The sequence below is a fragment of the Sparus aurata genome, chromosome 9 (genome assembly GCF_900880675.1).
Source record: "Sparus aurata chromosome 9, fSpaAur1.1, whole genome shotgun sequence".
Classification (NCBI taxonomy): Eukaryota; Metazoa; Chordata; class Actinopteri; order Spariformes; family Sparidae; genus Sparus; species Sparus aurata.
The window spans coordinates 28,035,449-28,050,811 of NC_044195.1; the positions used below are offsets into that span (position 1 = coordinate 28,035,449).

General features: G+C 45.0%; 1 protein-coding gene across 3 annotated transcripts; it reads right to left on the reverse strand.

Moving 5' to 3' along the window:
- Positions 1-29: 29 nt before the first annotated feature.
- map3k19 (mitogen-activated protein kinase kinase kinase 19) lies at positions 30-12,991 on the reverse strand. 3 transcript variants are annotated; one of them, XM_030427779.1, is made up of 17 exons: positions 12,805-12,991; positions 12,042-12,252; positions 11,247-11,441; positions 10,743-10,903; positions 10,396-10,511; positions 9,264-9,427; positions 8,701-8,761; positions 7,723-7,810; positions 6,940-7,059; positions 5,820-5,974; positions 5,615-5,649; positions 3,427-5,511; positions 2,492-2,596; positions 2,147-2,385; positions 1,779-2,031; positions 1,471-1,679; positions 30-1,218 (listed from the first exon to the last, which is right to left on the reverse strand). In XM_030427779.1, the coding sequence occupies exons 2-17, from the start codon at positions 12,201-12,203 to the stop codon at positions 1,092-1,094; spliced, it is 4,275 nt and encodes a 1,424-aa protein (XP_030283639.1). In that variant the 5' UTR covers positions 12,204-12,252; positions 12,805-12,991; the 3' UTR covers positions 30-1,091. The 3 variants fall into 3 exon arrangements, with proteins under 3 accessions (XP_030283639.1, XP_030283638.1, XP_030283640.1); XM_030427778.1 differs by having other exon boundaries at positions 7,723-7,813; XM_030427780.1 differs by lacking the exons at positions 10,396-10,511; positions 10,743-10,903; positions 11,247-11,441; positions 12,042-12,252; positions 12,805-12,991 and adding an exon at positions 9,504-9,706 and having other exon boundaries at positions 7,723-7,813.
- Positions 12,992-15,363: the final 2,372 nt, after the last annotated feature.

A 15,363-nucleotide genomic window follows, 5' to 3' on the forward strand; every position in this document is an offset into this window, starting at 1 on the left:
TGTTACTAGATTCAAGGAGTAAAGAAACGTAAAGAAATGAAAAGTTTTAATAAGTTGCATGTCTTGCACAGTTTTACATTCTCATTTGTCAATAAGCCATCAGAGTAAGTACAAGTTCACATTCTCGGCACTGAAAAATGACGGAAATTAAGAAGTATGGAAATGTGTTTATAATTTAAGATGGACTATGCATTGGACACATTAATCACAACCTAATAATATCAGCCAGTAAAGAAAGCTCTAATTACACTGTTAAAATGTAAAACTAAAGGTCCAGTAAACCCCAGAATGAAAAAGACACCTGTAGTGCTAATTATCCATCTAGATGGTTTTGGTGTCAGCTGCAGAGTTTTGAATATATCGGCCTTCTTTGGAGTATAATGGAACTGCAACATGTGGAAATCTCAACAGCAGATTTTCTTTGTTAAACATCACTGCACAGAATGAAGCATGCATCTCCTCGTAGATGACTAGCTGCTGTTACAGCAAAGCAGAAGATGGTGCTACAAATGTTCACATTCCACACTTTCATGAGCACATACGTATGCTTCCCTCTGTGTGGTGATGCAGAGAAAATAATCCTAGTTCCTGAAAAAGATCTGTGGATTATCTTGACCTTTTTATGGGTACTTTGAGTACCACAAGCCGAGTGTCTGTTAGGTCCACTAAATCGGAGAGAAGCCAGACATCTCTCCAGCCAATATATCTCCAAAACCTGCCTACTCAGTTCAAAATAATTAAGGTGGATTAATAGCATTAAATAGAAAAATATGTGGTTTTGATTCTGGGGGGAACTGCCTCTTTAAGGCATATGATTGGCACATTTATAAAATTGCTATAGAAAATACCCCAAATCAGTAACAAAAGTCTGGCATCTATTGCTTCACATTTTAAAGGTTATATTGTTTTACCAAGTGAAATGTATAAAAGTGCTTCTCATGCAGAAGTGCTCCAAACACACTACTGATGCATCACTGGGAAAAGGTGGCGACGGCCCTTAAAGGGTCACAAAAAAATACTTTATGTTCTGAGTCATCAGTCTGAATTAAATCGTTTAATATCCCTGTGAAATTAAAACGAATCCGTCCTTGTTATCGACACTCTGAGTGGCCACAGCAGTTCTTTTTCTGTGTTGCCCAGGAGTTCACTGCGGCCTCATTTTGGGGGATGAACGAATGCTTCAGCAGCTGGTCTGCAGATGGCCGTAATCTCTGGTCACTGGAGTTGAGGGAAAACACAAAAAACAAGGGAACTTTATTTCAAATCAGGTCTATAAATAGAAAAATATTCCCTGAAGTGTCAAGGTCATGTAAGTATAGTTTTTCATTATAATTACATCCCTGATTCCAAAAAAGTGTGGACTCTGTAAATCAGTCAGGTATAGGTTTATAGGGTAAGTGATTGTATGGAAGGCCTTACATTTACTGTAACAACATTTGAGTTTGGACTCAGGAAGACAACAGGTCTCACCTTGTCAAGCAGATATTTACAAAATCCTTGGCGTTATCCGAAAACCCATCTGGCAAAGAGGGCATCAACCCTCTCTGAGCGCCAATGTAGAACAAGGCAGCCATCTTGTCCATGTGTGCCAGTGGTGGTTTCCCTGTGGCCATCTCAAACACTGTGCAACCCACACTCCAAATATCTGACTTCCTGCCATATCCCGTCTCACTGATAACCTGAGGAGTGGAAAGAAAAATTCCAATTTAAAGTTCAGCTGACCAATTAAACAGAATCTTCCCAGCCGAGAGGAAAACCCGAACAAACTCTTAATCTACCTCCGGTGCCATCCAATACGGTGTCCCGTGGACAGATTTGAGCAGATCTCCACTGTTGCTCGCTGTGTGGTTCAGACAGCTGAGCCGACGGGCGCAGCCAAAGTCGATGAGCTTGATGACACCGGTGGGCATCAGCATGACGTTGTTTCCTTTCAAGTCACGATGAATCACCCTGTTCAGGTGCAGGAAGGCCACCCCTTCCAGGATCTGATGGGTGTATAGAGCCAGAACAGGCTCTGGCAGAGGACCAAACCTGAAGGTGGGAAAGGGGACAGTGTGTGTTAAAGACTCATAAGACTTTAGGTCAGGTTCAGTGCTTCAACAGATACTTCTGGGCAAGTTGTGAAGGTATCTCGGATCAACCTAACCTGTGAAGGATGCTAGCGATGGATCCTCCAGGGATGTACTCCATGAAGATGGAGACCACATGCTGATTGAGTGAGGTCCCCAGGAAGCCCACGATGTTGCTGTGTCTCAAGGTTTTAAGCAGCTCCACTTCCCCCTGCAGGCGACTGTACTCCCTCTTTGCAGCATCGGGGTCGGAGGCGTCCAGGCTCACCTGCTTCACAGCTATCAGCTGGCCCTGGCTGGTCAGGCCACAGTGCACCTGGTGAGAAGGCAGCAGTGATTGTCAGGGTTAGTTAAACATCAGTACCTGCTGCTGTGCCTATGATGTTTTCAGATTAAATATAGTTCTAAATTAGCACACTTACTGTTCCGTAGGCTCCCCTGCCGAGTACTTCCCCCTTTGTCCATGTGATGGCGTCGTCGACAACCAACCCAGAGCCAAGCAGAGCAGCACTGTATGTTGAATTGACCTGCAATAACACAACGAATATCAGCAAAGTAAACGAGAAAGTGGGGTGACTTGGATTATCAACCGGAAATCACTGACGAATTTGCAAAGCCTCGGAAAAAAATCTGTGTCTTTGAAGCTTTGGTGGATCAAGATAATCTGGTTTCTCGGGGTGTTGAATTAGTTTGTTGAAAATGTTAAGTTGATTCTTAAGAGATTAGTAGGCACATGAGAACGTCATAGCGTCTTAATATTTGTAAGTAACCGTGTGAAAGTGGTTTTGGGTTGAACCTTATATTTCATGAACATTTTCTTTAGTCAATTTTCTTCACTTGGAAGAACACTTGTTTCACAATAATGTCAAAATAACATAAAGCTGTTACACTGGTACAACTTGTTATTAATCGTGTAGACCCAATTTTGAATCCTTAAAGGAACAGTAAACCCCAAAATCAAAAATGCACATTTCTCCTCTTCCACTGTTTTAGTTTGTGACACAGTCATTATAAACATCGAGAACTTACTCATCAGCTAAGTTATAACGATAGCTAGCTTAGTCAGCTTAGCTAGCTAGCCCCTCATCCATGAGTAGATGCATACTTCCTTCTTCATGGTGATACGGTTGGTGGGTTGAAGTCGGTAGAAATAAAAATAGTTCATATATTCAAATGCTTGTCGTGATTTCTGGTGAGAAACGCTGCTGAATTGCTTTTCAAATGTGTTTTGAGCCCCACAAGCTGAATGTCGCAACTCTGCAACTCACGCCAAAGATTATAGATATGTATATGTATGAGTGAACTTAAACTAAGGATTAACATTTAGATTAAAATCAATATCATCAGAATAGTTTACCTCAGGGAATGCATCTCTTTCCAATACAGGATCATCTTCCCTGTTGGACAACTCTGTGCTTGCTCCCAGCTTGTCAGAACACGGGCCGACCGATACATCCCTCTCGTCCAGTGAGATCAGCTCCTCGGCCAGACACTGCAGAAGGTCGTCTGTAAGTGGCCCGTCTCCCACCTCATCCAGAAACCTCTGGTAAACCGGTGACATGACGGTGTGGCTGCTGCTGTCAGACGAAGTCCAGGTGTTGATCTTCGGCTGTTGAGGGCTTTGAGACAAAACTGGCTCATGAACTGGTGGGTTTGGTGACTCTTCATCACGAGAGGAAACTGCTGCCGCAATCAGTGTTTTGTCGCCTGATTTTAATGTTTCAGACCCATATCTAGAAAGAGCCTCCTCTATGATAGATAACATTTGAGCTTGAGAATTATTATGACAGAAATCCTTTGCAGGAGCTAACTCATCCTCTGTGTGTCGATCCAGTTTCGGCACATCCTTCATTTTTTGTTGGTCTTTCCATGGTAGGGGTGTGAGGTGAGGCTTCACCCTCGGGGATGCAGGTTTTGATTTGCTTTTAGCCGAAACGACCAGCCTCTCCCCTGGACCTCTCCTCTGTGCTTGTCTCAAAGGTCTGTGTTTGACTTTAGCAGACTGCACTTGTCTCTCCTTAACTTTGTCGCAAGAGCTGGAAACTCTGAGATTATCGTAGATGGGACCAGCAAACATCTCATAGATGGCTGGCCCTTCATCTCCACTCTGTATTTGCTGAAACATGTCCTTGTAGGTGACAAAGTCCACAGCAGATTTAGATCTTTGTGTCCCTGCTACAACAAGTCTCTTTACTTGTCGGGTCGCTGGTGGGTGCTGTTGAGATCTGATCAACTTGTCTGGAGTTGCTCTCTTGCTCTGAGCATGATCGATCACCTTCTTCCGTGGAGAGTGAGTGCCGGTGTCGCAGTGAGCACCTTTGGCGGATTTAAGCTTTGATTTGACTTTTGCGACTGTCTCTCCGCTGATTATTAGCTCGGGGCTTTTCCTGGTTTTGTCTTTAACTTGTGTGGAAAGTGTGGAGTTCCTCAGAATGCTTTTGGACTTTGAACGATTCAGGATGCTGCGGTCTTTGTGCGCCACTATGTTGAAGGACTGGTGGTTCGTTTGGATATTTGCTCTTAGTTCACAGTTCGTTCGGGTTCTTCTCTCCTTGCACCGGAGAGGCTTCAAGGCTTTCAACATCCCCTTGTCTCTCTTGTGATCCACGTTGGACTGTAGAAGGTTTCCAGCTCTCTCCTCGGCAGTGTCAGTATCTAACTTTACATCCTCCCAACGAGGGATTGGCTTATCTACCTGGGTTCCTTCAGAACAGAGATCCTTCTTTGTTCTTTCTGGGCTGTTCAGGTTATTGCTGTAATTCCTGTCAGAGCATGTAATAGCATCACCCTGGTCAAACCTTGTCCCGTGGCTAATCCCGGCCTCAGGCTCTGTGGCGTGGTCCACATTGTTCTTTTCCTCCTTAGACATTGATGTGATAGGTATTTCCGTGTTCACAGTGTCTCCTTGCTTGCCAACAGGCTCTTTTGTGTAATTCACATTGCTGGCTTTGCCTTCACAGTGAGAGTTTGAAGCTTTTTCAGTGCCGAAACGATTACCTGCATGATTGATAGGCTCTGGAATATGACTGATCCTTGTCCGAACATTAAAATCCTGCCTTGTCTCGCCGACTGAATCAGTCTCGGTGCAGCTTACATTGTTTGAATGCTGCAACAATTTGACGAACTTCAGGTGACTCCCGCCGGAAGTTCTCTCATCTTCCTCCTCCTCATCCTCCAGATCGATGGAACTATGGCTGCTGCTGCTGGACCCGCTCTCCTCACTACCACCCTTAGTGCTCAGAGGGCCAGTACGTGGGCTGCCCCAGGATAGTCCCTCTCTCCTCAATCGGGTCCTGGAGCACAGGGGGCTCCGGCTGATGGGCTTAAGGGGAACGTGGTGCTTCAGTGCTGGCAGAGCGGCAACATCCCTTGGCCTGCCGTCGAGCGGTGCCAACAGCTTTGGTGTTCTGGGATGCAGAGTCGGCAAGAGACCCTGTGAGAGCTGCGAAGAATAAGGACATTGATGATTAATTTGGAAGGAATACAAGTATGTAAAGAAAACGTTGGTGAAGCTGATATCAGGAGGTTTTGTGTTTGAAATGTACCTTTTGTTCATTTACATTGTCTTGAGAACCCAGTCCTGTTGAGGGGAAGAGATTATATATTTAAAATGACATACCAACAGGCATAATGCCATACGAACTGCACTGCTTTCTAAGTCTTAAAAATAAATGTGTCAAAGCTGTCTGATTTAGCAAACTGATTATCTTGTTCAGAAGCTTGGACGCTTGAGCTGGAACATTTACGTACGTGTCTGGATGTGCGCCCTGGCCTGGATCATGGTGTTTGAAGACAGCAGTGGTTCCATGATGCTGGGGGCTGATTGGCTGAGCTGGCTGGACTTGGCCACAGACAGCAGGCTGGGGGAGGACGGGGATGCAGCAATCACACTTCTTGTTCTCTGCCTGTGAGGGACAATTTGAAATCACATTTCAAAGACTTTTGAAGTTTACCACTGATGTCTTGTGTCTTCTGAACTAAAGAGATTGGAATGATCAGAAAAGGAAAGGGCAGTAAGAAGATTTCCAGTTGCTCCAAAGGAATACATGCATACAAATCAGTTGTTCTTCACATTACAGGTCAAATATTAATAGCTCAATAATTTCTTTGGATTAATAATTACTTTTCACTGTTGACTTTATCACGCACATCCAACCACCACAATTAAAGGGTGTAGGAGACGTGAGGGTTCAAAGTGTAACCAAACCCTAAAACGTTAAGCCTGAAATCTTCAGGTTCAGGTCCAGGGTATGTGGTTTACAATCACTCAGACGTCTGTGTTGTCTTTTAATTTAACAAGAAATAGTTTAGAAGTGCCAACGACTCAGGCTGGGCATAGATCAAGAAGACTAAAGGAGAGGTTAGTCTTCTTTCAGTCTATTTCGGTCAATGTTTAATTTCCACCACTGACAGGTGGAGGAAATTAGGTGGAGGCTGACACTGTTTTTTTTTCTTTTTTTTTCTCAGCTCTGATCTCTGATGTTAATGTACCTGCTCTTGTTTGACCTGTCATACACTGGCAGTTTTTTGTCCTTCCCAACTTATGTCCAAAAGAAAAAACAAATGGCATAAATGACATTTGTCAGGTGCAGAGCCAGACCTTCTGGAGGTATTAACACCCTGGATCACATCGGATTCTGCTCTGAACAGGAGCCGTTTACCGATGGAAGCAGAGCTCTGACATTACTTATTCTACTAACTTTTGGTATAAAAAAGTAGATTTATCTTCCCTCCAATTTATCAACTTGACTGTAGCAGTTTGGCAGAGCTGAACACAGTTGTTAGGGGAAAGGGGAAGGGAAGAAATGAAGGGAGAGCACCAGAGCCTGTGCTGTATGCCTGAATAATGAGCCCAGCTGCAGTGTGTTACCTGTGTCCGGGGGGTACTGGGAGGCAGGAGGTCCTGGTACTCAGCAGACCACATGATGGAGCAGGATCTGGTTGGCTCCAGCGCCGGCTGTTGTTGCTCAGGCTCGGCAGAAACAAACCTCTGAAAACACAAACACACTTCATTTGGCCTTTGACTAGAAGGGACTCATTGTGTTCCCATCAACAATATTACAATAAAATTACAAATGCTGATGAGCTTCATTGCCTCGTGTTGAAGTGAACATTACGCCAAAATCCTCATTTCCTCCCATCTCTCTGTGTTACTGGAAGCTGATGCTATGAAATTAGAGACCCGCTCAAAGACCTTTATTCTCCTCGGAGAGTTTGGACTTGATTCAGTGGTGAGAGCTCCACATAACAGACAATGGGCTGATTCAGCCGAGCCCTCTCTCCCCCTGTCTCTATGTTTCTAACCTGTTTTGGGAGAACAGGTTGTCCTCTGGACACAGTGACAGGTGCCTGCAGACAGGACAGCAGTGTAACCAGATAGGACACTCTTGTGCTGCACATGCAGAAGTAAGAGGCTGTTGTTGACTGGCCTGAGGAGAGTGTGTTGTTTATACAAGTGACTGTGTGTTGGGGGGGGACGGAGAGTTTACTGTACGCGCACAAATTGTTTGTGGTTACGTATGAACAGATGTCGATGTTTTTCATATGTAAATGAAATCAGCTCAGTGACATCAGCTTGTAAATAATTGTGTATCAATAGCAAGTATGTGTGTGTGTGTGTGTGTAACAGATTGTGAGGTTTCTCTCGCCCCACCTGCTTCCCCTCCCTGCCTCCTGGTAGGCTTGCCTGATGTCTCTCAGCGTTTCCATGGCGTTTTGGAAACAGAGGGGAATTCCCTTATCTGCTGCAGACACACACACACACACACGCACGCACGCACACACACACACACACACACACACACACACACACACAGTTACACCCACCAATTAGAAATCTATTGTATTTTCAGTGCTCACAGTTCTACAACAAATGTTAAACTCAGTTACGTATTTGCATTTACAAAAACATTGTTCCGAAAAAATAACACGATTTTAAAGAAATGCCACAAAACATAAATAGCAACAACCCGAAACCTGACTTCACTTTGCATTTCCTTAAGGTTTTTGAAGCAGTTTGATGAAGCTGCACCTGTGTCAGTTGACAGGCAACACATCTGAAGTGTTTCTAGACGCCAAATCCACATCGTAACACAGAAATGTGCTTACCCTTTTCTCAGCTTCTTATTGTCCCACTCTGCTCCCATATCGAGACCACGTTTAAGGACTTAATCAGATTCTTCCTCTCTCTGCTGACCTAATGATTACACCTATAATCTGTCTTTCATTTCCGTATCCTCAACATGTCCGGTCCTCGCTGTGACTCTCTCCTCTCTGCCTCTCGGCCATGCTCATGTGGCTGAGATGCAAGCCGGTGGGCATGTTTCTCAGCTGAGAGGTCGTATTGTGTGTGAGGAGACCCCTCCTACCAAGTCACGCCTCCCTCAGTCGCCTCCCTTTGGAAGGTGATTTTATCTGACGGCCTGTTTGGGAGCTGACCAATATATTTTATAAGAAAATCATGTCCCCTTGTCGTGTTCTGTTTCCAACCCCTTTTATCCTCTATGTCTAAAGAAAGACATTTTTGTCCTCAGTAAGCCCACAAAGGAAATATAAAACTTAGACTCCATTTTCATACACTGATAGTCCACACCTTAATCACTCGCACCAGTAAAACTGCAGGAGTCCTTACCTTGGTCGAGGTCTTTATGGTGGTCTGATTGTGGAGGGTTCCCTGGAGACTCCAGCACTTCCTGGAAAGAACAAAGGCAAGCAATTAATTTATTACATGTCCCAGACTGTAGAGGTCCTGCAGCATAAATGTGAGGTCAGAAAGTTTATATTCTTGGGAGCTTCAGCGCTACACACCACATTACACTCCTGCAGCATTTCCCCCCTGTAAACCACCTGCTCTTCTCCTCCAGCCCACCAGCTGCCCTGCTCATCTGCTCCATAAACACCCATAATACGGCAGTATGGCAGCCAAGTGTCAGCTACCCAGAGCACCCCTCCTCCACACACACACACAGACACGTGCACACACACTTATCCAAACAGCCAATTACTGCTTCCACATATTTGTCTTCTGGGTGCCGTCTTACTGCCTGAGAGCAGACTGAACACATGCTTACTGCCTTGTTAGTCTCACTAGCTAAAATCTTGCCAATTCAGTGAATCAGCTACTGAATACAGGCGACGTCTCGTCCCAAAGCTCTGAGGAGAGATGACAAAGGCCTTGACATCTGGATCACTCACCCCCGTGTTGCTGTAGAGTAGAAAGCGATGCTGCTGGCTCGGTGTGTGCGTGGGGGAGGCAGCTGTGGACCGATCGGGACAGAAGCTCTCGAGGTCCAACTCTATGTCCGAATCTTCAAACTCCGAGTCCAGATCTTGAGCTAGGAGGGACATGGGGGCAGCATCTGCACGAAATCAGAAATTAGTATAACTCTGTGTGGCCTTTATTGACACATTTAAAAGGAAAAAAACTCAACTTTCCTCCCAGTTACAACCAAAGCAGGTCAAGAAAAAAAGCACTTTGAATTCCACGTTTGGGTCCCCACCCATGGACCCTGAATCGTTTACACAAGGTGAGGAAGTGTTCTGAGGGTCGAAAAACCTTTCTGTTTGTTTTCATCTCTCTCTCCACATCCCCCCACTGTGTCACCTTGTTCTGTGTCTCCGTCCACGGCACAAACTCTGACTCACGCTCTCTCTCGTGACGGCTCTCAGCAGCGTGGTGGCTCACACATAGACAAACAAGCCTTTCTTACACCCACCCACATAAGTGACGGCTTTGAGCGCAACCGAGGAGGTTTTACTCTGAAAAACAGGATTATGAATAAGCGTGGTACGTTGTTGGTGTGTACGACAAAATGTGTGTGAAAGAGAAAAAAAGTGTGTGAATAGGAAGCTATGAATAAAGGTGTAGACGCGTGCGTGCTGTTTAGTAAGAAGGCCTACGAAAGCATCATGTCTGTTTCCATCACATGTTCTTTACGACGTGTTTCCGGTCTTATTTTGTTGTTGGTCAGAAGAGAAAAACAGGGCACAGAAGGGAAGCAGTGTGGCGCTGTGGATTGTGGGAAACGCTGGAGCTCAGGATCCTTTTTCATCTTACAAAAAACATTGGTTGACTTCATAACTCTAATCAGATTATAATAATTGTGAAAGAAACATAAGAATGTACAAATTACCGAATAATCCCGACTTTCCCAATGAAAAATCACATGAACCGTCTGAATGGAGATCAGAATTTTCCCACAGCTTTAAAGCAGCATTACTAGATTTTCTGATCACATAGGGGCAGCGCAATATGGACTTGATAAGGCGAACTTGCCGGCAAACAATCCTTCTATATTTAGCACAGCATGAGCAGAGAGGTGCGCACCTGTGTGACTCAGGGCCTCGACCATCACGTGAATGATGTCGTCCTTCAGAGGGCTGCTGATGTTAGCAGCGTAGTGCAGAGCGGAACAGCCGCTGTGGTCGGCTGCCTGCAGATCGCTGGTTGAAAAAGTTTAGAAACAGAAAACGTCATTTCAAAATGAGTTTCCTTTACACATAAATCTGAACTTGGTCTGCTGAAGTGTGCAAAACGTGCATTTAAAAAGTTGTTTCATTCAAGGAGGACTGAACAAATACACAAGCTGGCAATTGCTGAAACTGTGACTCTAAACTCTACAGTGCTTGTCTGTACAGTATATCAGTGCATGAATATGTGTTTTTATTTCTTACGCCGAGAGTCCCAGCAGCTCCTTTGCCACTTCCACAGGTCTGTACTCCCACGGCAGCGGCGTGGCTATGCCCTCAAACAGGTCAACGTCCCTGACAGCGAGCATCAGAGCTGTCACACCGTCGCTGTTTGGAACGTCCACATCCACCCAGTCCGCCTGAGTCTGACACGTGCAGACAGACACAGGCGGGATTAATACGCAGCAAACCAGCACTTGTGTGAAAGTAAAAGCGGAACATAGCAAAGACACATTTACAAAGACAACTCATCTGTAATGCCTGCAGCCTCATGCATAGCTGTGCTTTTGTTTGTGGTCTGCTAAAACCTTGTGTTCATGTGTCACCTCATAACTCTGTTAAATCATCAATTTAATGTAAGGAGTAAGATTCATTCAATCCATTTCGACGACACGCGTTACACATAAAAACAGACAGGATTCCCGGATGTGTTTTTCGTAACAGCTCACCGGGGGGAATCATCTACCGCCTGGTGTGTGGGAGTCTTACCAGCAGGTTCCTCAGGGAGCGCAGGTCTCCCTGCCAGGCAGCCTGCAGCAGCCGAGCCTTGGGAGGCAGATGAGGCCTCCACATCCATCCCAACAGTTTTTCCCGGAGCTTGGGAGGACTTGCGTGGAGCGCCGTCTGCCGGCTGCAGTCACACAGGGTCACGTCAGCACCGGCCCTCAGGAGCCGCTCTGCCACCTGTTAGCAACAGCAGCAGGAACACATGAGAGGACATTTAGGAGACTTAAACTGGTGGATGAAAAGAAGATACATACATTTTCTTCATTCATAAAAATCTGGCTATTTAAGTGTTTAAACTCTGTCCTTTTGATTTAAGTGTTTAAGTTGCTGTTTCAAAATATCATCAGTTATGTTCTGTGATTGTCTCACTCCACAGGGGACCACGAGGGGAGTGTCTCTCCTTTGTTACCGGTGAGTCACCTGCTTGTTTTGAATGCAACAGCTCCCCGAGGGGATGCAGAGGAGTTACGTCAGGAGCGAGATCCAAGTCACACAGATCCCACATGCACATTAGCACATGTTGTTGTTATTGATAGGAAATGTACAGCCTGCCAATGCCGGAAAGCTGACCTCACCTGTAGGAACTTTCCACTGAGCAATGGTCGGGTGAAAGGCCTGTTTAGCTGGGCAACCCAAACTAAAGCACGATTACAAAACAATAGGCGTCAAACACTCTCACACACACACATACATCCGAACAGTTGGGATGCTGTGTGTTCCTGAGCCCACTTTACGCAGCATCCCAAGTTTTTTTGGGGCAATCTAGGCTGCACATACCTCGGCCCTGCCTCTACGACAGGCGGCAATGAGCGGGGTAGATCCCTGCTCCTCCTCATCTTCAGCGTCCGAGACCTCCACCTCTTCTTCACTTCCCTCCACCGCTCCCTGCTCTCTTTTCGGCATCGCATCGACACTCCTTTTCTTCTCACCTCTCTCCATAGTCGACACGTTTCCAGTCAGAAGAGTCTGAGCAGGAGGTCAGGCCACACTTGAGTTTTTGCAGAAAAAAAAAAGGCAAATAAGTGATCGTAAACACGGCGCCTGTCGTTCAGCCGAGCGTCTGAGTCAGTCTGTGTGTTTGTGTGATCGTGACCGGGATGTTTGTCCCGTGATGTTGGTCTCTAATGATCCACTGGTCCCCCGGAGAGCACGGGCAGGTTATTCTCACACATTATTACCTAATCAGAGTGATATAATAATCATCCATTAATGAGCTTCTCCTCCATTGAACAATGAGTGGGCGTACCTGTGTGTGTGTGTGTGTGTTTGTGAGTGTGTGTGTGCACAATAGACACAACTCTTGGAGGGCTGGACTCACTCTGGCTTAATGTTTGACAACACTAACAGAGCAACAGTCAAGATGGCCGAAGTGTTTTAATGCTTCAGCGTGTAAAAAGTTATTAGAAAGAAGCACAGTTTTGAAAAATAGGAAGCAACTTTTTAGACATTAAACATATGTGTTAGTTTTGCTTCCACCTGCTTTAGAATAAGACTCACATAAATGAAATAAAATGTTCATAATGAGCTTTTCTTTACTCACTGTACTGATGTCATGTCTTCACATTCCCTGGTGAATTATTCCAGCTTTATGCCTCCGTCTGTTGACATCTGAAAAGCCAAGCCTTTGGTCCTTTTCAGCAGACTCTCCACTCTAGAGTTTCCTCTCCTTTCTTCTTCTTCTTTTTTTTTTCCCCCCGCACGCCTCCTGCTGTTGGTTTACACTTGGTCGCCTTGGAGACGGTCAGACAGGCGGGCGGCGAGCGAAGGGTTTAAATGCCAGGAGGCTGTCTGTTGCCTGACGCTCTGAGAGAGAGAGAGAGCGAGACCTGGCAGATCAGTGTTGTGCCAGTATGTTTTTGGAGCATCATCAAGTCAAGTGTGGAGGGAACTTAAAAGACATGCTTTCTGGCTTGCAGTCATATTTGAACTTGTAGATAAAAATGATTTTTAAAGGAACCAACGGCCTTTTCATGCCAAATTGATATCTCTTTTAAAATCTCACATGAGAGATGTGTCCTCTCCTGCCTCACAGTTTCACATGTGAATTGAAGATTTTCACAAAAAACTATTTTTTTTCACAAACAAATGAGAATTTGAGAATCTGTTCACATGTGACTGACTTTTCTTCTAAATAAAAGGACAAATACTCAAGATTATTAGAGTACGATGTATATATTTCAATGGGAAACAAATTAGGTCCTCTCTACTTCTTGGACGTGCTTAAATGATCCAAAGAAAGCGAGGCAAAGTCACCTTCCTCCACCCGAGTCAGTCATAACTGTAACTTCTTGTTGCGATCACAAGCTTTTCAAATATTTCCAGTATAAAGTCTCGGGTTTGACTGTTTCTTGCAAAGTTAACATCACATAGCTTCAGTAAAGAGTTGGAACAAGCTGATGCACAATAAAACAGATTAAATCAGGAGAGGATGCAGTTTAATCTTCAGCTCGGAGGGCTCTACTGAGAGATTGTGTGATGGAGGGACGTCCGCCCCGATCAGCAGCAAGATTAATCTCCCCATGAAGTCCAGACACTGGTGGTGGATCTGCTGAAACAGATGGAGTGATAAAGGTGATGAAACCTGCTGAAGCTGGTCATTTTGTAAAGCCTGGCAGGTGGAGGTGGAGCGGGGGGAGAGCAGCATGATGCTGAATCAAACAAACAAATGAGAATTTGAGAATCTGTTCACATGTGACTGACTCTTCTTCACACGTGGATCGGAATTTAAACGTGTAATTTGCTTTTGCCAGCAGAAGACCTGTAAACAAAATCACGTGTGAGGATCATTTATCTCTTTATTGACGAACACCAACATCATCACTTGAATTAAACAATTGAAAACTATGATATTCACATTTAAGACCATCATCGACTGTCTCCTGTAGTGGACATTACAGTAGAAGTACATTAAAAGTACAAGTTAAGTACAATTTGGAGGTATTTGTTCGATGTATTTCCACTTTCAGCTACTTTATACTTCCACTCCACTACATTTCAGAGGGAAACCCCATTTTACAATTAAGATAAGTTACTTTAATTGTAGACTCCGATCATAAATAAAAAAAAATATATATATGGATTTTTATCACAATAAATCCTTCCTGACACCATATGTTCTGTCTTTTAGTAAGAGTGCTGTGTGCCGGACATGTTTTGGTTTTTGTCTGCGTTCTCTCTCTCTCTCTCTCTCTCTCTCTCTCTCTCTCTCTCTCTCTCTCTCTGCACACCTGCTCACCATCAGTAATCAGCACACCTGCCTGCAATCAAACCATCACTGCCCTGCGCCGACAGTCTCAGCTGCATCGTCGTGCTGTTGGCGGTGTGTCAGTGTGCCACACTTCTGGCCGAGCTTAGCTGTCGGTCAGGTTGCCAGTGTTTTTCCCCTCACACCTGTCCACGCTCTCTCTCTCTCTCTCTCCAGGATCACCTGCTTGCCTGCCTTTCTCGCCCAGCTCATTAAACCAGCCAGCCAGCTCACGTCACTGGGATTCCCACAGCAACGTGTTGGATTTCCCTCCACTTCAGCTCAAACGCCAACCACCACCTCGCCAAAACATGTCTGACTTAACAGGTTCGAATGCTTCTTGCACCATATTATGTTAAACGACACAAGATGATGTGATATTTCTTCTTTCTTCCACTTTCTTCCAACTGGATGAGATGGTCCTCACAGACATGATGCAGCTTCAAGAGTAACTCCACAGTCTATCCTGAGCGCTGCTGCACTGACCTCTGCAGGTTACAAGACGGAAGTGTGTTGAACTTCAGACAAAACCTGTGACTCACATGGAGCTGTGGTCACGTGTGGACCATAACTACACCAGGAGTGATTCCTTGCCATGAGCTCTTAAAGGCACAGTATGTCAATTTATTATCAGAATGTGCAGAAATGGCAGTTTGACATTATGATGTCTTTGTGTCGTGTTGAAGAGATATTTACTGAAGTTGGCATCCAGCCCAGAACCCACCAAGTGGTGTAAAGGTGTAAACAACAAAGCAATCTCAACCCTGATGGTCATGTCTAGTCTTTCTTAACTTCTTTGCCACTTTTATATCCTCTCGACGACCTTCCTCTCTCTCCCCGTCCTCCTCCTAACCT